Here is a 25,617-nt window from a genome sequence, read left to right on the forward strand (position 1 = left end):
AGGCGCAGCCCTGCGTGGGCGTGTCTTTGCATTCACTTCTAACAACAATAGCCCAAAAAATGTCGTGGCGGAACATTTTCCCAGACGATGCAACGAGGCGTTGAAAATCTCCGAGTTTCGTGGCTGCCACCTGGCCGGCCAACTTCTGTGCGCCTGGTGGCATGTTACACTTGGCTACACTTGCGTCTACCGGATGGAATGGGATGGGATGCTGCATGATCTTGGCGTGTCGCAACCCCGGGTCAACCAACCACTTGATTCACTTCGCTTCGCTTCGTCGCATCGGCGGCACCAAAAATCAAATTGATGGTGGAGCAGCCAAACGAAATGTGGTGAGCGGAACGCGATCGTTAATCGCTGCTGAGATTCGTGGGCGCCTGCTACAATCGCAGACCTTGGCTCCAAAAGTCGCGCCATGCCGGCCCCAATCGTCTTGGGACTCCACTCCACATTTCTTTGCTGGAGCTCATCAGCGCTGCCTTCTCACTTGTGCTGATCACCTATTCGTTTCCAAGACCTTTGACTTTCGATTTTTTCTTGGCCGTGCTGCCCCAAGACCTTGGGGACTTAAGATCTTCGCAAGAATTGTCACTGCACCAAGGGGGATATAAATCATAAATTTTGGGAAAATTACAAAATTTTAGACGTCCACTAACAGGGTCACAGAAATCTAAAGACAGGCAAAGACTTCTGGCATCGCTGCATTTGTTTAGCTCGTCTACAAAACATTCGTGTGTGTTTATCTCACTCGCTCTAGCGGAAAGTGGAAAGGGCAAAGGGCCACTTGCCTACCCGCTCCCACAGCTGGTCTTCTCTGCTTTTCATTTTTCACTTTCCACTTGAGATTTGGGTGTGGTTTACATGGGCCTTTTTCCTGAATAATACATTCGATGGTGGCTACAGTAAGAAGTGCTTATTTTTATATTTATTGCTTTGGTAAAAATGTATAATACTTGTCTAAATACAATAATAATGTGGCTAACATTCTATCTATGGACCAGAGAAGGTCCACGTTTTTCAGATTTTGTCATTTCCAAAAGGTATATTTACAATATACATAAATATTTCGAAACACCTTTTAGAGCGGCGATCTTCCTAATACCATCAAATAATACCATACTCTTCAAACAAACCATCAGTATAAGCATCTTAATAGAGTCCTTCAGTTCATTACTCCAAGAAGTTCCAACAAGTGTTGGCTGTAGCTCAGCTAAATCATTGTTCAAGGACTTCTTAATATCCTTCGACTTGGCCAATCATGAATAATGACGTACTGCTCAAAGATCCAGAGAGCATTGCGCCTCCAGAAGGACATTGGCGGAGGCCAGCAGCTTGCGCTGTTCCACATCCGTGAGGGGCAGCTCGAACACGTGGCTGATGCCACCGGCGGTGACCAGGCAGGGCAGCGATAGCACCACGTTGTCCTTGATGCCGTTCATGCCCTGCATGTCCGTGCCCACGGACGCGATCTTACCCTTGCCGCCACACATCGCCTGCACGATGTCCGTACAGGTGAGGGCGACGGCCCAGTTGGTGTAGCCCTTGGTTTTGGCCACCGCGAGGCCGCCGCTGGTGACCTGTCCGTTGATCTCCGCCCAGTTCTCCGGATCATCGCCGCAGGCCAGGCTCTTGACCACATCATTCAGCCGGATGCCGGCGATGGAGACGCTGGACCACACCGGAACCGCACTGGCGCCGTGCTCGCCGATCACATAGCCGTGAACCTGGGAGGGAGGCAAGCGAAGGCGATCTGCAATCAGGTTGCGGAACCTCACCGTGTCCAGGTGACAGCCAGTGGTGAAGCAGCGGTGCTTGGGCAGCTTGCCAATCCGCTGGACAGCATAGGTCATAACATCGGCGGGATTCGAGATGACAATGAAGGTGGCATTGGGACTGAGCTCCACCAGCTTGGGCACCGCCTTCTTGAGGATTTCGACGGTCTTTTGCATCGCAGCCAGACGGGAACGATCCTTGCCGGAGGGCCGTGCTCCTGCCGTAATGATCACCACATCGGAGTTCTTGGAGTTGGCACTATCGCCGCAGGGCACCACCCGTGCATCGTTCAGAAAGGCGGAGGCCTGCTGAAAGTCCAGTGCCTCCGCCTTGGCCAGCTCGTAGTTAATGTCCAGGAGGACCAGGTTCTTGGTGAGATTCCGGAGCAGCAGCATGCAGGTGATTGCTGTGCCCACCTGACCGGCTCCAACTACACTGATCTTCGGAATCCACGAGCGCTTGAACTCCTTGAGGGGCTTCATCGACTTGGCGAAGGAGGACTTGGGCGGCTTGCTGGACATGCTCTTAGAACTCCACGTTTTGGCCCGGAAATAAGCCATATTCATTATCTGCTGCCTTAATGCCATTTGTTAATTTTGAATTTTGAAACCGAAAAGGGAATACTAAAACTAAGCCTACAGATATTTTCTTGTCTGCAAGTCTACGATGCTTACTACCTATAACTATCACTATTAACTATTTATCATTACTCGAGTGTTCAGATTCTTATAGAAAATGCTTACATTTTTATACTTTATACTTTTAAAATGACTTTTATACTTTTTAAATGAGCTATTTACATTATAACTATTATATGTATTTTCAATCGGCGTTTTCGCCATAACTAGTCAAAAAATGGCCGCTGAGCTAAAATAAAGACTGTTTCGTGCTAATAAACATAGCTAACTATGTCTATCCATACTTTTTCAGATTTAAAAAAAAATTTGACAAATTTTTGCATTTTCTTTAAGGGGTACCAACATTAAAATTTGCGAAAAATGGCACAAATTTACATTTTCCTTTTTTGAGCACAGGTGTTACGATTTCAACGAGGTATGGCCTTCCACTTATGGAAAACTATTTTTGCTGCTATCGAAAAAAACGGATAATTTTTTATCAAAAAATCGAAAACTTAAAATGTTGTAAAAAATCGGATATTTTCAATCGTCTTTTTTTGCCATACTTCTAGTTTTTTCTGCTTTTTTCTTAAGAAAAACCCATGTTATTAAATTAAATTGAGTAAATTTTTTGTTTGATTAAAAAATTATATTGTTTTATGTTAAAACATATTACGAACATGGCAATCATAAAATCAAAGAAAAAAAATTTTTTAGCTCCTTTCTGTTTGTGCGTCTTCTGGATATAACGTCGTAAAATCGTCTGTTCCTTTGAAAGTCGCTGTAACCGGATTCTACTGTATAATAATGCTTCTAGTTTTTACTTCAATATTTAAGCTATTTTTCTAAGCCAAAAAAGTGGTACAAGCAAATGATTTGTGTCCCAACGAAAACATGAAAAGTATTATAATGTAATTTGGTACTATGCCTTATTATTAAGAATAGGCTGACTGAATAACACTATTTTAAAAGAATTTATCAGATTATTTAATATTTCATATATTACATTTTTTAAAAATTGATTGTATACTTTCAGGCTGGATGTAAGAGGCGCGGAACTTTCTTGGTATATTTATAACACTAATTTGAGGTATACGCCCCCACTAGGTGGGCATATTGCGGTAGCACACCTAAGGTCTCACTGCTGGCCACCCATTGATTTTTCACTTTAATTTTCGACTCGATTCAATTCGGTTTATTTTTGGTGGAGGTCGTTGCATCTCTCATTTTCTGGAACCACGTGTTGTCCTATGCACGCTCGGCTGCCCACTTTCCAGGGCAGCAGAGTGCTATTTCGAAGGACATATAGAAAACCCATCGACAATCTTACCAAATGCTTGACCTAATTCCTGGGTTTTGCGTTTCATTTAAATTGTCAAACAATTGAGTATAGATATATATACATGATTATTGAAATAAGTTATTGCGTGTTGTCCTATGCACGCCCATTTGCCCATTTTACAGGGTAATAGGGTGCTATTTTTCAAGGACATATAGAAATCTTAACAATCTTACCGAAACGTTGTGCTTATTTTCAGGCACTGCTTTTCATTTATATTGTTGAACATTTATGAATTCTATTAACCAGCAAGCGTTGTATAATATTAAACTGTGGAAACTTCACAAATAGGCCACAGTTATGCAAGAAACGCTAGAAAAACTTGGTAGTATTTAATAACGTGCTGACTAACGTCTGCGGATAAAAGCTTTGCGTTTTGAGGTACTAACCACATTATAATAATTTAAAAATCTATTTTTAAAGTTTATAGAACATGCTTAGCCCCTTAAGAACCCAAGTTGAAATATACATAAATATACTCTTATATGAAGTCAGTCTCTGAAATCCGTGTGCCCATAATATGTGTACCCATAATATATCATCTACATACATCTACATGTATAATGATCTCCAATTTTCGTAAGAATCTCCAAATGATAGCGAGATTATATAAAGAAACCCCTCTTGCAATAGATTCCTTGTGATCTGATTCACATACCCCCATATTTTTTCCCAACTTGAAAACCTTTACAAAATAAGATCACGAATGTGGTTGGTTTATGGAAAATGTATTTCATTTGAAATGGCATTAAGACTAGTCACACACTCCGCCTACTTCAGCGCCTGGGCCGCCTCGATCAGCCGCTGGAGATCATCGTTGCTGCTCAGTGCGTGCTGCACGGCCTTGAGCACCTGGGCGTCCATGGCCTGGGTCTGCTCCGGACTGAGTGCCAGGGTGCTCAAGCGCTTGGCCAGTTCCGCCAGCTTGGGCTGCCGCTCCAGAAAGATTTCCACGACTTGCGGTGAGATATTGGCCATTTTGGCCAGCTGCTGGATGTGCGGAGGCAGGGTTGAGTACTTGCCCTCCGCATCCTCCTGCATGATCAGCTTGGGCGTGTTGAGATGCGGCTTGGTCACAGGAGCAGGTGTGGTCGTCGTGGTGGTGGTGGTCGTGGGCAGCTGAATGGGCTTCGGGCTGGCCAACGACACTGGGCGCAGGGGAATGGGATAGTGATAAGGCAGAGGCTGCCTGACCAGGATCGGACGCAGGGGCGTCATGCCAGCGGGAGGGGGAGGCACGAAAACGGGCTGGAAAGGGGCAGTTGGCGCAGCGATGAAGGGAGCAGGAGTGGTGGTAGTGGAGACCTGACCGGACCACAGGTTGTACTGCTTCATAAAGTCGCCGAAACGTTGCATTAAACTCAATTTTGGACTGGGATCTTCTGGAGCGGTGGCGCTTTCCTGGGGTATCTCATCGTAGCTGGCATTGCCCATCGTGTTGTCATCATCATCGTCGTCGTCGTTGTTCTCAGCCTTCTCCTGTTCCTCTGCCACATTCTCCTCGGCCTCCTCGAAGTGCAGGGCATCCAGATACTGTTTCATCAGGGCCAAACCCTCCTCCGTTCCAGTTAGCGTTCGTATGTAGTCTATGGTCTCGCTGGCGCCATTAGTGCCAATCATCTCGCCAAGATCCTCGAGGCTGGGCAGCTCCTTTAGGCCCAGCTTGTTGTGGGCAAGGTCCAGGAGATCAGCAGGATAACCAGAGGTTGGAGCAGCCGTCGTGGTCGAAGTAGTCGTTGTGGTGGGCTTAATCAGTTTGTAGACCGGCAGGTTGTAGTACAAGGCGTTGTGCAGTTTGGAGTCCATTCTAGGTGGGAATTTTCTATTGATGTCCACTATGATAGCACTGTCTTGTCCGTAAAAGCGAGGCAGCATCGACACTCTGGCCTGGATGCACTGCACCATGGCCAAGGACCAGAGGAATCGCATTAGCACACCAATCATTCTGATCACTTCAAAGGTTTAAGGACAACTAACCCACGACAGTCGAAGAGCGTTTGAAGTAGACTTTGAACTCTGGAGCAAATCTCATTTTAGGGAACCCGCCATCTGTGTTTCATCTGAATTCATGGGAACGTGCTGGAAGCCTACCTGCTGGGCCATAGAACATCACGCATTTCCATTGAATTTTCCACCTACGCGACGAGCAGGAATGCGATTACCCTGCGCTACCTGCATTTTGTTAACAAAAGAAATGGATTTTCAAGAGGGATTCGAATTTCGAGGGCTGATGAAAACCGGAAAATCAAAGGAAACTGAGGGAGACCTAGATAAACATTGCCTACAGATGAGAAATACAAATATCTTGGTATATATCAACAAACTAAAACATGTTTTATTATCGTAATTAAACCTTATATTGGAACACTCGATGGCAACGCGTGTGGTACAAATTGTGGCCATCAAATCCAGTCACAGATCTCTTAGAAACTAGGAGGAATTCTAAATTCGCAAGCTCTGCCCGAAGGTCGCGTTTGTGGGATAGATTATATTTACACGGGGTTTACGTACATGAATTTTGCAGCGGAAAACAAATTGCAAACAACTGAGAGAGACGCCATGTAAATTGGGGATGGGGCTACTGGAAATTTTACACGCCTCAGGGCAGCCGCATGGCTATCAACACTTCGACACGCCCACCAAGGCCGGGCGTATGCAACGCTCGTGCAGTTTGTAGCCCAGCTTGGTCACCTCCACCACGGTGTTGGCCTCGACGGTCTTGTCCTCCTTCTGGAACAGTGCCTCGTGCTGGTTGGGGTCGAACTTCTGGTTGATGGGATCCAGAGGCTCCAGTCCGTGTCGCTTGAACACCTGCAGCAGCGAGGCGCGCGTCATGCTGAGTCCCTCGTACAGGTTCTTCAAATCAGCGTTGCCGCTGAGCTGTAATAATTAAGATCTTTAGTAGGGGTAGCTTTAAAAATGTTACAACGTAACTGGGATAACTCTCACTAGGTCGTTTATATTGCAATTATGTTTAACGAACATCGGGCATAAAGTTTAAAATAGCTATCAACAAACGAATCCGAATATGAAGCTATTCTCAATTCAAAACTCCATTTGGGTCTAATATACCCATATATATCTACATGTGCATATGTAATGCGGCAGGAATTCCAATCTCTAAGACATTATAAGGAAAATCTGCACAAATTACACTTCAAAGTATGTTGAAGTAGTAAAGGCAAGAATGAGGTACGAATTTCTTATCGCAACTTTAAGAGCTTTGTTGAACTTAGCTTCTAACGCGAAACCTTCAGTAAGAGAAATCCGCAAGTAGCAAGTAGTTTGTACCTTTTCCTTGGGCACCGCCTGTGTGGCATGTCCCAGGGTGTCCGCCACCTCGAGCAGGTCCTTGCAGAAGCTCTGGATGCCGAAGATCTTGGCGTCGCTGATCTGTTTATTCAGTCGGTTCCTCATGTTTTCGCTGTCGGCAAGAGAGCGCTTGTATTTGTCCAGTAGCTCGGCGTTCTGCTCCTTGGCGGCGGCCAGCTCCTTGGTGAGTTTCTCCACTTCTGGTGAGGCTTCGGAGGCCTTCTGCTCCGTCGTCGCCGCTTCTTCCGGCTGTTTCTCTGTGCTGAACAACCGGAGGGCACTGGTTGTGTGGTAGAAGATGGGGGAGAAACGGGGGGAGTGTTAGAATTACGTGCAATTGCCGACAAACGTGCGCCCTCATTACGTCACAGAAAAGAGGAAGCAATGCGGACGGATTTACCTTATATTTTGGGAAGTGACCGATGACCGCAGGTGGACGAGTCGCCGGCCAAACATCTGCAGAGGTAATCCTGTCTTTGCTGCCATAATGCTGAGCTTTTATGTACGTTAAATAAACTTATTTCGCTTTTGACGTAAAATCGTCGGCCGCAGTGCTAATCCAGCAATCGATTGATGTGCGATACCTATTCTTATCGATGGCACCGGTGTGGGCGCTTAGTGTGACCGCAGCGCTTATGTAGAATGTATCTGTCAAATTGGATGTACAATACATGTAAGCTCAGATTCTTTTATGTAAAAAAGTATTTACTTGATAACTAAAGAAAATCACTTAAAATATTACCAAACTTAAAATGAAATTAAGAAGGAAATCAATATGTGTAATAAACAAAAACGGAATACTTAAATAATGTAGTAAAAGTTAAAAAACGATGGTTAAATAGTATGTAGTGTTACCCATTTCAACTCAACAATTCAATATAAAATACAATTATTTTTAATGGGAAATCCCTACTAAAGCTGCAGGTCCTGACACCCCTGTGCATTCACCTTGGTCATAAATGGAATTTTAAGGCGACAAAATATTTCTTATATAAAATGGACAAACGGAAATGCAAATGGAATATAAAAATGTGAAAATCTGTACCAACAATATGGGCAGGTCCACTTAAAAAACCCAACGATCGGTGTTAATGCAAAAATGGGCCTATATTCTTGGCGCTACCTTCGGACATATATTATTAACAGTGCGCCACCGGCTATTAATCCACGCATATCCACGCTTTATAAATCGATCTCATACCAGATCGGCCACGCCCCGGGGCCGTCAAAATATGGACCGCTCGAAAAAGTTGCTCTGGAAATGTAAATATCGGGACGGGAGGTTCTTAATGAATTCAAAGTACGAGTGGGGCGGGCACAGCATCTATTCAACAACTTACCTCTCCGATCGCACCGCCAAGTATTACATATGCGCATGCATTGTATATATTTTGGAAAACGAAGCACGAGCACTCACTTAGTTGGATCTCGCCACCGGAACAACGAGGTTCTCGTCTCAAAACTCGGTTTTTATCATACTTCTCAAAAAAAAGAAAAAAAATGCGTGAGGAGGATCTGCAACTGGCCCGCCAAATCGTGGCAAATAGCTCGGTGTCCAGTTCGCTGGAGGAGGAAAACGATGGAGCCGCAGCCACGTCGCCGGGAAACTCACCCAAGCCCCTGCGAAGAGTCCTGGATTTGAGTGAAAGGCGTAAACAATTCAGGTGGGTTGATGGAGAAAGCTTCACAGGAAAGGAAGCTAAAGTGATACTTTATACTACAGTTAGCTTTCATTTTTTAAGTAGTTGCTATATTAAAACTATATTTAAAACTAGTTTCAACAGTGTCCATAGTCGTTTCCTATTCATTAAATGATTCCCAGTGCTATTAATAGTTTTTTTGGTTGGAATAATTTTTAACAAATACACAAAAATAATATATATAATAATACTTATATATCTAATTAAAGTTTTTCACACATTGCCATTTCTCCGCAATATATTTGTACATTGTTTATAAGCGGTTCTAAAAATAAACAACAAAAATGTTTGTTTGAGAGGTTAAAAGCACCCAAAACACGTACAAATTAGGCTACAAATAAAAAAGGGTGTTTTCACGTGCCTGACTAATTTGCAATGCCAAGTACACTCCTTTGTCCACATTAATTATGAATGACGAATGCTCTACTGAGTGACGAAGGTGGAGACATCCGTTGGGTTTTTAAATTTCGCGCTTGCTTACGCGATAAGCCCAGAAATCGAGACTATCGATTATTTCATCGACTTATTGACAGCCCTAGTCAAAACTTTGACCAGTTTTTTGCATTGCAAGAATTCGTTAAAAATCATTTCGGTGAACGGCATTAAGAGGCAGATAGAGAACGGGATTCCTCCAGATAGGGCACAGATGTGACCCTGATCTCGCCAAGCATCTGTAGCCGTGACAGTAGGATGCCAGCGCCAGAGGAACGGAACTGCTCCGACCAAGAGGAATATTTCTGCACCGAAAAGGACGCCGCTGCAGATGGAAGTCATCTGTTGCATGCCACCGGAACGGTGGATGGAGCAACTGCATCCACCTCGGCACCGGGACTGGGCGGCAACAACATGACCAGCAGCTGGTGGTGGTAAGGTCCCAATCACCTGCCCGAATTTGTAATCATGCGGTCCTACACACAACTCTTATTGGATTCCCATCTCACATGCAACAGCACAATGGTGGACATACAAATAGGTGTTCCACTAGCACTCAGTGTATGTTTTGTTTACTTGTTTGTTTACGCAAAGCCAACTCCAAAGTAATAATAATGCTGTAATGTTTATAGGGATAGGTAGTTGATTATTCTATAGTATTTGATATCTATTCGTTGCAAAATGGGCATTTACTGAGTCGTTGGAAGAGTATGTGTACGCATAAAAAACCAAGCATTATATCAACTAATTTAAGGAACACATATCATACGGCTTACTGCCATAGACACCACTTAGCACCACTTCACACAATCTTTCGCTGCAAGAGTTGAATGAACCATTACCAAAATGGTCTTTTGATTCAACTCAAACGATAGAAATTGAAAAGCGATTTGGTCCAGACTCGTGCCAATTTCAGCAATTGATTCGCCCTGATAGCTTTGCTGTTATCAATTAAACTGATTAAATGGGATCTCCAATCGATGCGGGAAGCTGTTGATGGCGCGGAGTGGAAAACCCAGTCCGCTTCGAACCAATGTGGTCAACTCAGGCGCTCAGTTGTTGCTCGCACTCGCGATCGCCCGGTTGACAATTTCAGGGCCCTCCGTCATTTCCATCATGGCAGCCAATTTTCCGACCAGTCGGGCGCAGTAATCCCCGGGGAAAAACGCCGGAAAACGCCTATCTCTGGCTTGACATGAAGTCGAAGTGAACGAAAGAAGAGCTGTTTTTTGAAACACTCCCTCCCAGAAACACAACAGCGTAATGCATTTGTGATTACCAGTTTCGCTGATAAAACACTTTCTCTTTTGCGGCTGACACATTTGTGGGCTCATATTTTGTTGGCTCATCGATGAAAAGTGCGTGGGCGTGTTATTTTTAAAAGCAACAATTTCTCGCGTTGTGTTGTGAAAACAAAACTAACCTTGGTCCCTTTATCGCCGCTGGCCACAAGCAATGCGGTCTGACTGCATTCCGTGAGCCCAAGTGTACGAGACCGCATTTTTGGACCCAAAAAGTGGAGTAACTATTGTTGTAAGTGGCAGAGAATGGCATTGTCGGACATGGATTTGGCCACCTTGCACGAGAATCGCTTGGAGCAGCGCTGGCACTACGGATTGCCCAATAGCCACCACATATACCATCACGGCTACCAGGACGGATTCAGTGCCATGACGCGGCTCTGTCTGGAGCGCAATCTGCAGCGAAAGGTGCAGCCGGACCTGAACGGAAACTGTCTGGAACGGGGACGTAGCCGAGAGAATGCCAATGCCATCGGTTCGTCGTCAGGTGGGCAGCGCAGACGATCCGGCACCTGGCCGTAAGTGGACACACAGCTGAAAGGTTCCCTTAGCTATAAGATTGCATGCGAACAGCTGGCATTTGTAATCCAAATCGAAATCAGTTTTGTGATGGCGCAATAAGTGCACTGGCAGAAATTTGGTCCCCAGTGCGTTATCCATGTGCAAGAAAAAGAGATTTATTGTCCAAATTCCACTTATCATTTCATAATTGCTACTCTTAGCAATGTGCACGTGGTAGTCGTAAATAAGATCATTGATAACACTCAAGTGATTGACACTTCCCCTGTTTTTTCTAAGTGCATCTACGAATGCAAGCAGGAAGGGGAATATAGAATGCGATTCTGGGGAATTGTGTCCCAGCTCCCAACGCTTTTCTCTCGATTTCTGTCTGCCCTCGCAGTCGCCATTTGCATAAGGTTGATTTACAGTTTAGTGGAGTTAGTTTGCACACTGCAAAGTTGGAGAAAACAAGCCAAATATTCTGGAAAACCCGTGAAAATATTGACAAATGTTTCCACTGCGTCCTGGTCAACCGCAGGCGGTTGTCTCGTTTCCGCTGCATAGCTCCTTGAGCATCGAAGAGTTTAACAATGTGAAGTGGGAGGATATGAGCGATTGCAATAACAACTGCATTCGCGAGGAGCCAGTTTTGAGACCCAAACCCAACCGCCCTGCTCTTAGGTCCTTAAAGAGCTGTCTACTTTGTTATATCCCTACTAATTCTCCTGGTTTTTACACTCCTTTCAGGCGCACTCGCAGCTTGAACGCACCCTCGCCGGTCCAGCAGTTCGGACCATGTGGCCGCATCATGAAGAACTCCGCCATGGTGATGCAGATCCAGGATCCTGCTAGTCAGCGGCTCACCTGGTACAAGCCTCCACTCACCGTCCTGGTGATCAAGAAGGTCAGCGATGCCTCGGTGCTGGCGCCGTTCGTCTACCTGGTGGACTGGCTGCTGCAGGAGAAGAACATGGTCGTTTGGGTGGAGTCGGCCGTGCTGGAAGATGCGCAGCTCAACGAAAATGTCCGATTCAAGGCCATTCGCGATAAGCTGGTGACTTTCAAGTGAGTCTGTGTATAAGTAGAATGTGTACATCGAATAATAACCTAAACCATTAATCCCACAGAGATGGCCGCGATGACCTAACCGACCGCATAGACTTTATAGTTTGTCTGGGTGGCGATGGAACCCTGCTGTATGCTTCGCTGCTCTTCCAGCAATCCGTGCCTCCCGTCATGGCCTTCCACTTGGGCTCCCTGGGCTTCCTCACACCCTTCCGCTTCGACAACTTCGAGGAGCAGCTCACCAGCGTCCTGGAGGGTCACGCTGCGCTAACGCTCCGCAGTCGCTTGCGCTGTGTTATGCATCGCAGAGGCGATAGAAAACACGAGGCAAAGACTCTGGAGGCAGATCCCGATGGAGATGCCCGACCTGCAGCCAACAGCATTCTGGTGCTCAACGAAGTGGTCATTGATCGTGGTCCCTCGCCCTATCTGAGCAATATTGATTTGTTTCTGGACGGAAAGTACATCACGTCGGTGCAGGGCGATGGCCTGATTGTTTCGACGCCCACGGGAAGCACGGCATATGCGGCGGCGGCCGGTGCGTCCATGATCCATCCCTCCGTGCCGGCGATAATGGTTACTCCCATCTGCCCGCATTCGCTCAGCTTCCGACCCATTGTGGTGCCAGCAGGAGTGGAGCTGAAGGTGGGTTTCGTATTTGGCCCATAAAGCCCAGAGATCCCCATCTAACATCCGTTGCATTTTCAGATATCAGTATCACCCGAGAGCCGCAACACATCGTGGGTTAGCTTCGACGGACGCAACAGGCAGGAGCTCTTCCATGGTGACAGCCTCCGCGTGACCACCTCCATATATCCCGTGCCATGCATCTGCGCCCAGGATCAGATATCCGACTGGTTCGCCTCCCTTGCCGATGGACTGCACTGGAATGTGCGTAAGCGACAGAAGTGCCTGGACGAGCTGTCGGATCTGACGGCTTCCGGATCGGAGGACACGCTGGACGAGATCGAGAACATGAAATTGTATGATGTGTAGTGCGTAAGTCCCTGTTGCTAATAGAAACCGTAGGTTAGGGCTTTTAGTGGTAGTTCTAATGCTTCGCCCTTTGCTTAGTGCGTAATTTTTGTAGTATTTGCATCAAGTATAATTTTCGAAACAACTTGTTTAAACACATTTGCCAAATGTATGGGAATCATTTTACTATTTGTACTGTTCGTAACGCCAGTGCTCTTGCAATATTGTACATTTCAGCTAGATAAATATAAATGCAACATTTTAGCGAGTCTCAAAACTTTGAGATTGAACTTCAAAAAGTCCTACTTCTAAAACGATAAGCAATTGAATTATATTACTAAATAAAATAATACCTGTAAATTCAGCTTGTAGCCGCAAATTAATGGAATGCTTCGAACATTTAACCAAATTTAGCTGGACATAATAATTTAAAAACATTGTCAAGTTGTGCTGTAGATTGAGGCTGATTGCAAACTGATTGAAATGGGTTCTCCAGCTTTGCCTTGTATAATTCGCATTAGTGTAGTGCAAGCACACCCAGATCATCTAGACTGGTTTTAGAGCGCCTCTCCCAGGCCACTTGTTGCATGTTGTTCACCTCGTCGCTGCCTTTGGATCAAATCGAATCGGATTGGATTGGATTGGATTGGATTCACGTGGTTGCCACGCACTTGGGCCTGTCAGAAAACATTAGTTTGCATAGATTTGGGTGCGTTTGGAAAGTGTAGCTATCGCCGATGCTGAGGCTGTGTGCTTGCGCCCTCAGGCGGTACGAGCCATGTTCATTACGCGGCTAAAATCTTGTGCCATTGTTCATTTGCGAGCGATCGTGTTTTAGCCGCATGTTTTTGCCTTTTTTGCCCGCCGAACTCAAGGTTTGCGCCCCGTTTTTTGCGTGTGCGTGCGACAGGTGTGCGATGCGTGCCTATCTGGTCGTGTGAACTGCATAAAATCTGAGCGTAGTTGATGGCGAGCGCTGCCAGCGAACGGTTGTATTTGAATAGGGAATTGTGCTATAGTTGTGCTTTAGTTGGGAAGTGAGCATTCGAAATCCCAGCAATGAATCCCGAAGATATGCAGCGGGCGCGGGAGATGGCCAATGGAGACGCCTCTACGCCTGGCAGTTCGCCAGCTCCGCTGAGGAAAGCACTGCCCATCAGTTTGCTGGAGAAGCGAACTCAGTTTCGGTAAGTTGTGAAGAAAAGTGCTGGAGTCCTTGAAGTGCCATTCATTTTCCAACTTTAGTCTGAAGTAGAGCTTCAAATGTTTTCATTATTGAATATGCAAACCAGAAAGTCTTTAAACTAACGTAAGAGTGCTTCTATTAAGAGTTCTGTATATGAAAAATTGTAGGTGTGAATATAGTTTTAAGAATGTTATAGGTTATTTAATGTTACTTGTATACTTTAAAAGTCTAAACCGAAATGTTTTTGTTTGTCTTCCCATATAAATATTCTGTTTTTATTTAAATACAAATAAGCTTATAACTTACCCAAAAGTTTCTGTTTATTTTGTTAAAGTACAATAGTTTTAAGCTTATCTTAAATAAGCGAATGAGCAATTTAAACTCACGCGCCAAAGTGTGACCATCGGGTGATAACTGGTGCTATGGGTATTCTTCGATTCGCGCGCAACTGCCACACTGACGGGAATTGGTGCATGAAAAAAACAAATAACATGGAACAACATTGAAACTCGCGTTCAGGAAACTGCAAATCAGGAGCTAGTCGCCGCCTAGCCTTTAATCGGGAAGTTGTCCGTCGAAAGTGGGTGTCGTCGTCGGCAGGTGCATCGCGTTAGTGGGTCAAGCTAAGGCCAACACAATACAACACAACATAACAACACACTCACATTCGCGCACACATTGGTGCGCAGGCACACACACACACGCACACATACCCTGCTGCAAGCAAGTGTCCAAAACAATGAAGTCCTCCAGCTCCATAACGGTTAAGGCAGCGCTAAACCCAACGACCAGCCCCTCGGCGGCCCAAACGGTGCCCAAGGCCACCGCACAGTGCAATGGATCCTACTACGACGACCACGACAATCAGCTGCTCCATGTGAACAGCGGGCGACAGGGACAAGGAGGCACTGCAGCATCCTCGGCACCGGGTCCTGGCCTCAATAACGGCACTGCCAGCGATGACCTCCGGATGCGTCTGTGGTGGTAAGTGGGCGGCCAGTGATGCCAACACCTGGTTGCGGTTTCACGCCAAATCTGGCCTTTTTATCTTTTTGCTACCTGTGATCAGCTGTTTACGATTTATTCGTGTTTTAAATTAGGGCTTCAAACCAATTTACCTGTCGTTCTCTGAAAACATGTAGCTTGGCAACTTTTGTGTTTATTAGAAGCAAAATCTAAACAGAAACCATACCAATATACTATTAAGTAATCTGTTAATTAAAAACGAACGGAGACAAAATTTGAATTGTTATCAAATTCGTACAGCATGTTTTGCACAGCAGAGGAAATGTACCACCTACATATGTATGTATGTATGTATATGTATTTATAGTATATAGTGAATAGTTGGCAATCAATTAGAGCTGCCCGGGAAACGCTTGGCTCTCGAGTGGGCCACACATGTTGTTTTGGTTTGTAATTTTCAGCGAATTTTAACTACGGTAACACGTGTGACGAATGTGTGACATGTGCCAGATGCAGGCCACTAAAATCGATTTTTTTCACTTAAATTCCGATTTTGTACCTCTCACTTAGACGAAAAGTATAGGTTTATAGAGCTATTTAAGCCTCTGTTAACAGAGCTATACTTTTATTAATGGTAACTTATTGATGAGTAATAATTCCGTGCTTAGATTGTTCTTATGACGCTGTAAAATATAAAATGAATTACGCGCTGACTGCATTCATTAATCATATGTTTGTGGAATTTGATAGCAGCAATTAAACAGCCGCTGTCCGCTGATTACATTTACATAACAGTGAGAGCACCTGTTGATTATAAGCATACACACATGCATACATGTGCATGCATGGAAATGCATACAAATGCACACATATGCATGTATGCGATCGCGACGCGTGGCTGTGCTCAGCTGATTTCTCACCAGCGATGTCCGGCGAAAACCCGCCAAGCGATCTGGCCGTTCATTGTTTACAATCGCTCGTTCGGCTGGCGAACTTTTATTTTCGAATCGGAATCGCGCACAAGTCGTCCAATTTAATCAGCTTTTCGGCGTCCCAGCTCAGTTATCGCATATTCACCGGACAGCACGGTCGTGTTCGCTCTCTGTCCCGCCATTCAACTCACCTGTCTGTCGATCGTGGCACGTCGATTTGTCGATCGCTTTTCGTGTTGCGATTCCATTTGATTCCATTCGGTCGTTTACCTACCTGCCCGCTTGCCGCCGATCGCTGGTCAGTTTAAAAGTTTAAAGCCGCCGGATTGCTGGGAGCTTTACCTTGGCTCGAGCTGGTGCTAAGGAGAAAATAAAACAGATTATATAACGTGTAATTAGAGCACTTTGTTGGCAGCCACTGGTCAACGTTTTCTAGCGCAGACATGACTTGGCATTTCTGGGCTCCAAGCCCCAAGCCCACTTTCGATTTCCTTCTACGGTCAGCCAGCAGCCAGCTGGCTAGCAATCCATCAGATACAGTCCAACTTCTTGGAGGCTTTGCTAGATGGTTCTGCACTAGACTGAGCTCAAACTGAAGAATCCACTCGAGAACTGGAGGTCGAACTATACAAGTCGGGTTCTCAGTGTAGTTGCTTAACAGAAGCTTATCTCGTCAAATTAAATAAGTGGTTATCGCTAAATGTTACTACCTTGAATAGAGTACTTGTTTAAAAATCACACTTGAATTGTTACTTTGAATGGTTTAAAGTTCATAGTTCTTTCTTCCCAAAAAACAAATCTACTAGAGATCATAAAGAATTTAATAACCCAGTTCGTCTGTCACATTCGTTGACTCACTTAAACAAACATTGGAGCAGTGTTGTTGGCTAGAGTAAATAAATCCAGAAGGGGTTAATTATTTATTCAAACCTAACCGAACGCGTGCTTTGTGGTACAAAGTTTGTTCACACAAACGAAAGTGTAGCCATGTATTTATTTCATTGGCAGGGCGCTTCGTAAAATAAATTAAACAAATTTGTTATAAATATTGCCTTTTGGATTAGATAAATTTGGAATGGCAATTGACAATCAGCATAGCAAACAATCTCTAATACTCATAAATTAAACTATCAAGATTGCAGTTTATTACTACTTAAGATAGCCATCGACTAAGCCTGGCCCATTGTAAATAGCTTGATGTATTTACTTTTGAAGAGAAAATTGCTAGCTAATTGCATAATAATCTATGAAAAGTAATCGCCCTCAGTACTGAGCACATTTTAATAACAAACAAAGGTTGCGCGTGTACTATGAAAGTTAGTAGTACCTGCACTTGCAACTTTAGAACCTTTAAATTCATGACGAAAGGCGTCATTTGAATTATATCATTCCAAACCCGCGCTGACATGCACATGTAGGCACGTTGCGCCCAGGTGGTTCCACTGATCCGGAGGGGCAGTTCCCTTGTCCACTTTCCGATCCATTCAATGATAATCGCTGCAGTTAGTTGATGCCGCTGCGCATTTTGTTGCTCGGTTCGTCCGTATATTGATTAATTAATATGTGCCCGCCGCCTATTTGTTTCAGTTTTCTTTGTGCCCATAAGTCATTTATAATTCGCTTTATGTTCCCCTCTATTGTCATAGTCCGATTACTACGGATGTAACCGGCGATAGCGACTAGGGGGCGGTGGCTTGTACCTTCCTTTGTTTGTTTCACAGGAACGTTTCAATGACTTGTGCCTACTTTTTGCTTCCTGATCTGGGCAAAAATAGAAGAGAGCGAAGGCTTTCGATCACGCGATGCTAGATTTTGATTATGCCATAACTATATAGTCAATTGGAATTCCAAATGGGAGTGATCACTCGATTGAAACGAGCGCCAAATCCAATTATTTTCTGCGGAAAGAGGTTGAGTGGTGATTAGATTGTTGTACAGCTCCATAAAGACGCCCCTCAAATATAAAAATCAATTCTTGCAGAATCAGTGGAAGGATCTTGTTGCAAAAGCTTCCTCTGTTAAGGGATCAAGTTGGAAAAGCTTCCTCTGTTGAAGGATCTAGTGGCAAAAGCTCCCGTTGTAATGCTAGCTGTGACCTCCTAGGGCTTCAAACTTCAAGCAGTCCTCCACAGGTCCTTCCCCCGCCTGTTAAGGCCCCCATCTTATCAGGCACTCAGCAGAGTCTTGGGGCGACCTCTGGTAATGAACTGCTGATGGGGCACTTTTGAAGGGAAACCGAAATGATTGGGATCTTCAAGCTCATCGCACACACGGGTCACGATTTCTAGATTAATGGCTGGCGATACTGTTATGTCCAAGTGGGTTGTTGTTTGAGAAGAGCTGCAGAGAAGTCTGTTTAATTGTGGTCTAAGTGGACGTATTCGGAGTTTGAGTTTTTTTGTTGTATTTTTCGTTTTTGGCTTACTCAAAGGTTGTTGACCAAACGCAAAGCGATCACGAACAAAAAAGATTTAATTATATTTCTCGTTATAAAGCTAACTGTTTGCTTGTTTAGTACGTCCGAGTTACTTTTTCGTGCGGCTTTGCCAGCGGATTTCTTGCCAATTGATTTATACTTGACATCGTTATGTGGCTGAGCAACAGGCGATAAAAGTTGGCCAAGTCCAAATCCCGCCAAACCGCCCCAATCCCCCGTTGACGGAAGCTGGCTAATGACGCATATTAGGCCTTGTGCCGCTCCTTTCTAGCCATCTTTGTTTGGCCATCTCCCTCGATTTGGATGGCACTTGCGTCAAAGCCGGAACTACGTCTCTGGTCCGTTAGGTTGGCCAAAAAAAAGCAAGCAAAACAAACTATTCGATTGCTAATAACACATTTATTTTGCACGAATTTCAAAAGAAACACAAAACCGGTTCGAATACGAAAACCCAAAAAAAAAAGTGATCGTTTTTGTTTATCAACTTTTACCACGCGCCAAAGCAGTTACCGTTTTTATATCCCACAAAAATGTATTGCATTCTTTTGTTACCAAAATTGTTAGCTTTGTTAACACCTCCAGCCAAAGGGAGCAAGGTTAACTCGCGTATTTACCATTGGCTCCAATCAGGGCCATTTCAAGAGTGTGGGCTTCCCAGAAATGCCAAGCGAAATGTTTAGCTAACTTTTCCCACCCAATCTCTAGTGGCACAATGTTTTAACACCACGAATCTCCTGTGAACGTTTTGAGTGATATTCGGTAATCAAAAGACTTGAACATGACCTGCCTGTCGGACATCGACCTGGCCACCCTGCACCAGCATCGTCTGGAGGAGATCTTCAGCTACAAGCTGGCCTGGAGTGGCACTGGCCACCAGCAGACCCAGTACAATGATCTCCTCATGCGCCACAACGCCTCGCTGAAGCGCCAGAGAATTATCCAGCACACGGCCAATATGGCCAGCAGCAGGGCGAAGGATGAAGCCTCCGCTGGTGACTGTGTGGCCACCAGTCCAGGCAACTTGCAGGCCAAATCCCAAGAGGAACCCGATGACGGCTACTTCGATTCCACGACTCGACGCACGCGTAGTGGCACTTGGCCGTAAGTAATGCTAACCCAACTAACCCAGTTCACGACAACCCCAAAAAATGCTGATAAGCATATGACAGAAACCAGAACAGTAAAAAAAAGGTTTTGAACTAGATAAAACTATAAATATGAGTCTTTCATATTTATAATTAATAACACACTGTCCGTGAAAGACAGATAAGCCAAAAATGGAAATATTTGACAGTTCAAATAAAGGTTAAAATCAAACAGAGATATTTATTTAACTAAATGAACATTAAATTTCCATTATAATTCTGTGTGATTAGTTGCTATTTGAACTGCTGTTTGTTAGCTTAATTGAAAGCCAAGTAATATTCACCCAAAATATCTATTTTACGCCATGGCCTTGGTTTTTTTTATGTACGGCCATAATTAGGTCTTAAAATATAAATTTAATTAGCATCGACTAGACCTTGAGTTCTAGAAATAACTCTCAGCCATTAAATTGTTTTAGAAATAATCGAATTATTGAAAATCAGAAAAAAAAACAATTAATGGATAAAGAACAAAAAAGGCAATTCAATAATCGCAGATGACGTATTTTTGCTCAGTGGGGTTGTCTGAAAGTTATCAGGTCGTGCAGCATTTGTTCGCGGCATGTCAGCGATAAGGAGTGTTGCTGTAATCAAGTGTTTACCATGTCGCTGGTGCTTATCAGGTGTGAATAGTGTGGTGTGCATTTAGGCGCGTATTGTTTACACAGATCAAATCGGTTAATAGTACCACCCCGAACTTAGTATCAATTTCACAACAGATATTTCCTTATCAGCATGACGAAGCAAACTAATATCGGTAAATAAGGCTTGATAATAAGGCTTGAAAAAAATAAATCACGTATTTTTCAGTTTATTCATACAAGCAAACAAGTCCTTGACCTTTCTGCATAGTTCAGCGTTTGCTGCGTGTTTTCATATCCATCTTTTTTGGCCACTTAAAAACGAGTTTGTTAACACCTCGCTCATTGGTACTACGATGGCGCCGTCTGTTAATTTATGTGTAGGTTTTTTTTTCTTCACAAGCTACTATTTTTTTACAGTTTGTTTGGAAGAACTTGAGACGCCAGTTAGATTCGAAATCGGTGCCAGTTTGTGCTCGGCGCCGGTCATAAACCAAGAGCAACAGGTAGACATACATATGCACAGTATTGAAATATATTCAAATCGGAACGAAATCGGAGTGACAGTCGTGACAGTCGACCGACTCGCCGTGCCGAAATCCAAAGGTGTGCAGGTCAGGTGGCTTTAACCGCATTTGCATGGCTTGTCTGGACGGCAAATCGATTATACATATAGTAGACCCCTCATTAAAGCCCTCGGGAAATTGAAAATGAACCGGACTTTTGGTTTACGATATGCCAGTGAATTTACAAATTTTTACCCCATTGTCATGCTGACGTCGCATGGGGAATTAAGTGTCTTCTTGTGTCGACTGCTTCTTTCACCTGGAAACTCAGTTTAGTCTGTATACAGTAGCGATCGAACGAGTGCGTTTAGCGGGCATTCACTGTGGAACATGTCGCGTAAGTGAAGAAATGAATCTGAATTTCCCCAGAAGTCGTTATCGTGATTAAGTCGTTGGCGAAACAAGATCACCTTCTGTCACCACATCCTCCTGCCTCAGAACGAATGCGAATGAGTCATCTTAACGTCATTTTCTTGACGTGCTCCTTTCGCCCAAGTTTTAGTCGTTGTGCCTTGTCTTAAAGTGAGTCAGTTCCTATTTTTATAATCACAATGGGATTATCTCCGTGATTGATTGATGAAATAAGTGCACTGCGATTAAATTATGTTGTAAACGATAAATAATGTGGACTGCATCGATCTATTAAAACGTGTTTAAATTATTGTTTTAGCACCTTCAATTATCTTATGTTTCTGTTTGTGGGTTTTAATGCTTTCTAAAGATTATTTTATTTAGATTTTATAATTTTGTTATAAATATTAATAAGTGATAAAAACCAGCAATTTTGTACATATGATTGAAATTCTAATGTAGTTAGAGCAATTATTGCTTCTATATCGGTATGTATCCTTCGTAAAAAAGGAAGTGCAATTAAGTAGGGTATATGTATATCTGGCTGTCTGTTTCGTAATCCAATGCAACCCACTGTTCTGCACCCACGGTGCCCATGGTGCAGTGGTCCAGTTCCTGCTAGACTCATTCCATCCTACGGCTCATTGGCTCACTTTGTGGCTCTTTGTGCTGAGTCATTGCGAGTTAGCACATCAATCAAACCCGCTAGCAGCACCCCAGCACACTCACACACACGCACTCGCACGCACAGAGTTTAACAGCAGAACAATAAGAATATTGCTCTCACACACACTCATTCTTCGTGAATCCTTCAAAGGACTTTCCGACAGGCTGGTATTGCCTTTCGGAGGTCTCTGTAATTCATTATAAGAAAGCTGTGAAATCATGTGATTTTTGAACACGTTTTAAATCAGAATACAATTACAATTACATTTTTTAAGATTACATTTAAATTAATTTTTTTTTTCTTATTTCATTTTTTAATGATGTTAAATTATGAGTCACAATTATAATTACAAGGTTTCATTTACTTGTTGATGGATTTATGTGCTCTTATTATTATTATGTAAATCAGCTGTCCAAATTAATTAAATACAACGCTTAAAGGGAACACAATTTAAAATAATTTTAAAAATTGTATTTCACAAAATTCAGGAAAAGAGAAAGAGAGAGAGAAAAACAAGCTTGCTCAATCTTAAGAACTTAACATGAGATTAACATGCAGTTAACAGCTAAGAGCGTTTCTCTTTCGCGCTTTTCGGTTCGCTGTTGGCATGTGCAATTCCTGTTTGTTTGGGCCGCGGAATCAACAAGTTTATTTGCGCTGCTACGTGTTGTTGTAATGAAAACAAAAATATAAATTCATTATACACATACCTTTATTTTGTGTTTTCGAACACCAAATTGGCCTGTCAGTGATTTTGTAACCTTCGAACGAGCAGCAGTCGCGCTCGCATCGGAATTTCCATTTTCAACAAGTTTGTGTGTTGAGCACCACCAAGTACCTGTCTATAAACCGATAATAAAAAGGGCGTGACCATCCAAAATAGCTAAGAACCTGGCGTTATGCAGCACCAAAAGTTAAGACTAGCTTCGGCATTGCAGCGCCAGATTTCCGAGGCTGAGGAGCAACAGGTGACCCCAGTGGCGCCCGATCCGCGTATTTTGAGGTGTACTCTTAGTGCCACACTCATCCCTTGTGTATCTTATATATAATGCGATTCTTCGTTTGATTACTTCCAGGCGCACTAGAAGTCTGAATGCTCCGTCGCCATTCCAGCATTTCGGGCCATGTGGTCGCATTATGAAGAACTCCGCCATGGTGATGCAGATTCAGGATCCGGCCAGCCAGCGTTTGACCTGGTACAAGCCACCTCTCACCGTCCTCGTGATCAAGAAGAAGGACTCCCAGGTCCTGCCGCCCTTTGTTCAGCTGGTAGAATGGCTGGTGCAGGAGAAGCACATGGTCGTCTGGGTGGAGTCCGCTGTCCTTGAGGACAAACTACTGCGGGATGACGTTAAACTGGAGCAGGAGAGCTCCAAGTTCCAGAAAGTGCACGGACAGTACGCCGGCGTTAGAGCTCGTTTCCTGGCACTCCGTGAAAAGCTAGTGACCTTCAAGTGAGTATAAATACATAGCTAATTGTATTGTTTAGTACTGAAAGTAGTTTTCTCAGATAAACTAATTTTGTAAATTCATTTTCCAAATCCCAGAGATGGCCGCGATGACCTGACCGATCGGATTGACTTTATCGTCTGCCTGGGCGGCGATGGCACTCTACTGTATGCCTCCCAGCTGTTCCAGCAATCTGTCCCACCGGTGATGGCCTTCTATCTGGGCTCCCTTGGCTTTCTTACGCCCTTCCAGTGCGACAATTTCCAGGAACAAGTGACTAATGTCCTGGAGGGCCATGCGGCTCTAACGCTACGTAGTCGCCTGCGATGCTCCATCCACCGCAAGGGTGAACGCCGCAAGGAGTCGCTGCTGCACTCGGTGGGTGGTAATCTCCTGATACCCAGTTTCCAGAGGCAGCTCAACTACGTGGAGCTCAACAACGGACAAACAGGAAAAGCTGGCTGCAATAATAACAATGGCCACAACAATAGCATCCTGGTGCTCAACGAGGTGGTCATCAACCGAGGACCCTCGCCGTACCTGAGCAACATTGATATCTTCTTGGACGGCAAATACATTACGTCGGTGCAGGGCGATGGCCTGATCGTTTCGACGCCCACGGGAAGCACGGCATATGCAGCGGCAGCCGGTGCCTCCATGATCCATCCCTCCGTGCCGGCCATTTTGGTGACGCCCATCTGCCCGCACTCGCTGAGCTTCAGGCCCATTGTGGTGCCCGCTGGAGTTGAGCTAAAGGTGGGTTCGAAGCCTTGTATGCTTTAATTAAGAAACTTTTTATGACAAGCAAATTACTGCGGACTTTGGCTGTCTAGATCGTGAATAACAAATTATATTTATTTTTTAATCAACTTGTTTAAGAAGCTCGACAACTAACAGCTCTCCCTTCACCTTGCAGATATCAATTTCACCCGATAGCCGCAACACATCACGCGTCTCCTTCGACGGACGAAACGACCAGGAGCTGAACCACGGGGACAGCCTGCGAGTGACCACCTCAATCTATCCCGTACCCAGCATTTGCTCCCAGGACCAAATCTCCGATTGGTTTGACTCTCTGGCCGAGGGTCTGCACTGGAATGTCCGCAAGCGGCAGAAGTGCCTTGATGAGCTGTCGGACCTGACCGCTTCGGGGTCGGAGGACACGCTCGATGATTTTGACAATCTTCAGATCTACGATGCGTAATGGCACCCAACCCAATCGCAGTTTGTTAGCGTGGCCAATTAGACTAGTTGTAGTCGTAGTTCTTAGGGCTTGTGTGCTAGTGTGCAATTTGGTAGGCTTAATACTGTAGGGAAAATACTCTGTTGTACTATATACACTGTAAGTCGCTTGGTTGAAATGTTAAATGTTAATTGATTCCGATCGCAATGTTTGCTTAAGCTAGACATATTCTGTTGATTCTTGTGAACAAAAAAAAAACAGCTTACGCTTAGCTCCTAAGTTTTTATTATTACATAGCATACGATTAATTGCGTCGAGTGCTAAGTACTTAAGCTGACTCGCGTTATCTGTACAATTCGATGGAGGTAATAAAAACTGTATTATTGTTTTGGCGCAACAGGCAAATAAAAATGCAATTAACTAGATAAGTAGAGGGTAGAAATGGTCGGAACAGAAGCAATCCGCAAGGACACTTAAGGCGACAAGGCTTTTATGGAGGGAAAACTAATGGCTCGGCAATTGGTCAATGTCCAGAGAGCTAACTGGGAAGATGGATTGTGTGGGGAAAGGAGTGCACATTAATCATAAAATCACTAAAGGATTCTAAGCAAGAATTTCTAACGGATTGAGTATGGTTTTCAGATTATAAGCAAGTACATCTCTAAAGTGCTGGCCTAAAAGTAAGTTAAAGGCAGATAAAAATCTGCACAGTGGTGAGTGATTATAATGTTGTAGCTGGCCGAAAACAAGACTTTCCTAAGTGTAAAAGCCGCACCATAAATCAAAAGCATAAAATAAAAGCGGGCAATAAATGTGACTAGAAGTGTTCTATGCCACCACACCCTCTAAATGCTCGTCCGAGTGTGTGTACGTGCGAAGTGCGTTTATTATCAATTTCCCCGGCGCCTTTCCACTGCTCACTGGGCGAGCAACAAGTGAGGAGCCGAGTGATTTCCACAGCTTCCTACCGCTTCGGCATTTTCCTCTGACTGGCGGATAAAAGCAATGCGTACTATCCGTGCCATCTGATTGGTCGTCCTTGGCCACGCCTCCTTTTTGGACACTGCGCAGGACTAGTCATCTGCCTCAATTACATGCTGGTTCCTCTAAGTGAACGAAATGGCTGAAAGGACATTAAT

The 25,617-nt window shown here is 44.3% G+C and overlaps 5 protein-coding genes across 12 annotated transcripts; 2 read left to right on the forward strand and 3 right to left on the reverse strand.

Annotated features, from left to right (window-relative positions):
* Positions 1–932: 932 nt before the first annotated feature.
* Positions 933–2,455, reverse strand: LOC6529925 (L-lactate dehydrogenase B chain). The gene has a single exon (XM_002090846.4). The coding sequence runs from the start codon at positions 2,358–2,360 to the stop codon at positions 1,278–1,280; it is 1,083 nt and encodes a 360-aa protein (XP_002090882.2). The 5' UTR covers positions 2,361–2,455; the 3' UTR covers positions 933–1,277.
* A 1,986-nt stretch (positions 2,456–4,441) lies between these two features.
* Positions 4,442–5,937, reverse strand: LOC6529927 (PH domain-containing protein DDB_G0287875). The gene has a single exon (XM_002090847.3). It carries the CDS (start codon positions 5,671–5,673, stop codon positions 4,501–4,503), a length of 1,173 nt encoding a protein of 390 aa, XP_002090883.1. The 5' UTR covers positions 5,674–5,937; the 3' UTR covers positions 4,442–4,500.
* A 97-nt stretch (positions 5,938–6,034) lies between these two features.
* On the reverse strand, positions 6,035–7,618 carry LOC6529928 (grpE protein homolog, mitochondrial). The gene is made up of 3 exons (XM_002090848.4): positions 7,442–7,618; positions 7,021–7,321; positions 6,035–6,609 (listed from the first exon to the last, which is right to left on the reverse strand). Exons 1-3 carry the CDS (start codon positions 7,525–7,527, stop codon positions 6,349–6,351), a joined length of 648 nt encoding a protein of 215 aa, XP_002090884.1. The 5' UTR covers positions 7,528–7,618; the 3' UTR covers positions 6,035–6,348.
* Positions 7,619–8,526: 908 nt separating this feature from the next.
* On the forward strand, positions 8,527–13,379 carry LOC6529930 (NAD kinase). Of its 4 annotated transcripts, none has more exons than XM_015197022.3 (4): positions 8,527–8,705; positions 11,723–12,040; positions 12,103–12,685; positions 12,749–13,379. In XM_015197022.3, exons 1-4 carry the CDS (start codon positions 8,542–8,544, stop codon positions 13,034–13,036), a joined length of 1,353 nt encoding a protein of 450 aa, XP_015052508.1. In that variant the 5' UTR covers positions 8,527–8,541; the 3' UTR covers positions 13,037–13,379. The 4 variants fall into 4 exon arrangements, with proteins under 4 accessions (XP_015052508.1, XP_002090886.1, XP_015052509.1 ...); XM_002090850.4 differs by lacking the exon at positions 8,527–8,705 and adding an exon at positions 9,285–9,607; XM_015197023.3 differs by lacking the exon at positions 8,527–8,705 and adding an exon at positions 10,268–10,992.
* Positions 13,380–14,059: 680 nt separating this feature from the next.
* Positions 14,060–24,883, forward strand: LOC6529931 (NAD kinase). Of its 5 annotated transcripts, XM_015197027.2 has the most exons (5): positions 16,254–16,397; positions 19,242–19,637; positions 22,923–23,300; positions 23,394–24,051; positions 24,212–24,883. In XM_015197027.2, exons 2-5 carry the CDS (start codon positions 19,315–19,317, stop codon positions 24,497–24,499), a joined length of 1,647 nt encoding a protein of 548 aa, XP_015052513.1. In that variant the 5' UTR covers positions 16,254–16,397; positions 19,242–19,314; the 3' UTR covers positions 24,500–24,883. The 5 variants fall into 5 exon arrangements, with proteins under 5 accessions (XP_039228165.1, XP_002090887.1, XP_015052513.1 ...); XM_039372231.1 differs by lacking the exons at positions 16,254–16,397; positions 19,242–19,637 and adding an exon at positions 14,060–14,202; XM_002090851.4 differs by lacking the exons at positions 16,254–16,397; positions 19,242–19,637 and adding an exon at positions 14,823–15,185.
* The last annotated feature ends 734 nt before the right edge of the window (positions 24,884–25,617 follow it).

The sequence above is a fragment of the Drosophila yakuba genome, chromosome 2R (genome assembly GCF_016746365.2).
Source record: "Drosophila yakuba strain Tai18E2 chromosome 2R, Prin_Dyak_Tai18E2_2.1, whole genome shotgun sequence".
NCBI lineage: Eukaryota > Metazoa > Arthropoda > Insecta > Diptera > Drosophilidae > Drosophila > Drosophila yakuba.

Coding starts and splice junctions, on each gene's coding strand:
- LOC6529925 (XM_002090846.4), bottom strand. CDS start 2,360: ATGGCATTAAGGCAGCAGATAATGAATATGGCTTATTTCCGGGCCAAA.
- LOC6529927 (XM_002090847.3), bottom strand. CDS start 5,673: ATGATTGGTGTGCTAATGCGATTCCTCTGGTCCTTGGCCATGGTGCAG.
- LOC6529928 (XM_002090848.4), bottom strand. CDS start 7,527: ATGGCAGCAAAGACAGGATTACCTCTGCAGATGTTTGGCCGGCGACTC. Junction 7,322..7,441: donor GTCACTTCCCAAAATATAAG/GTAAATCCGTCC, acceptor CCACACAACCAG/TGCCCTCCGGTTGTTCAGCA. Junction 6,610..7,020: donor AGGCGGTGCCCAAGGAAAAG/GTACAAACTACT, acceptor TAATTATTACAG/CTCAGCGGCAACGCTGATTT.
- LOC6529930 (XM_015197023.3), top strand. CDS start 10,721: ATGGCATTGTCGGACATGGATTTGGCCACCTTGCACGAGAATCGCTTG. Junction 12,041..12,102: donor GATAAGCTGGTGACTTTCAA/GTGAGTCTGTGT, acceptor TTAATCCCACAG/AGATGGCCGCGATGACCTAA. Junction 12,686..12,748: donor CAGCAGGAGTGGAGCTGAAG/GTGGGTTTCGTA, acceptor TTGCATTTTCAG/ATATCAGTATCACCCGAGAG.
- LOC6529931 (XM_015197027.2), top strand. CDS start 19,315: ATGACCTGCCTGTCGGACATCGACCTGGCCACCCTGCACCAGCATCGT. Junction 23,301..23,393: donor GAAAAGCTAGTGACCTTCAA/GTGAGTATAAAT, acceptor TCCAAATCCCAG/AGATGGCCGCGATGACCTGA. Junction 24,052..24,211: donor CCGCTGGAGTTGAGCTAAAG/GTGGGTTCGAAG, acceptor TTCACCTTGCAG/ATATCAATTTCACCCGATAG.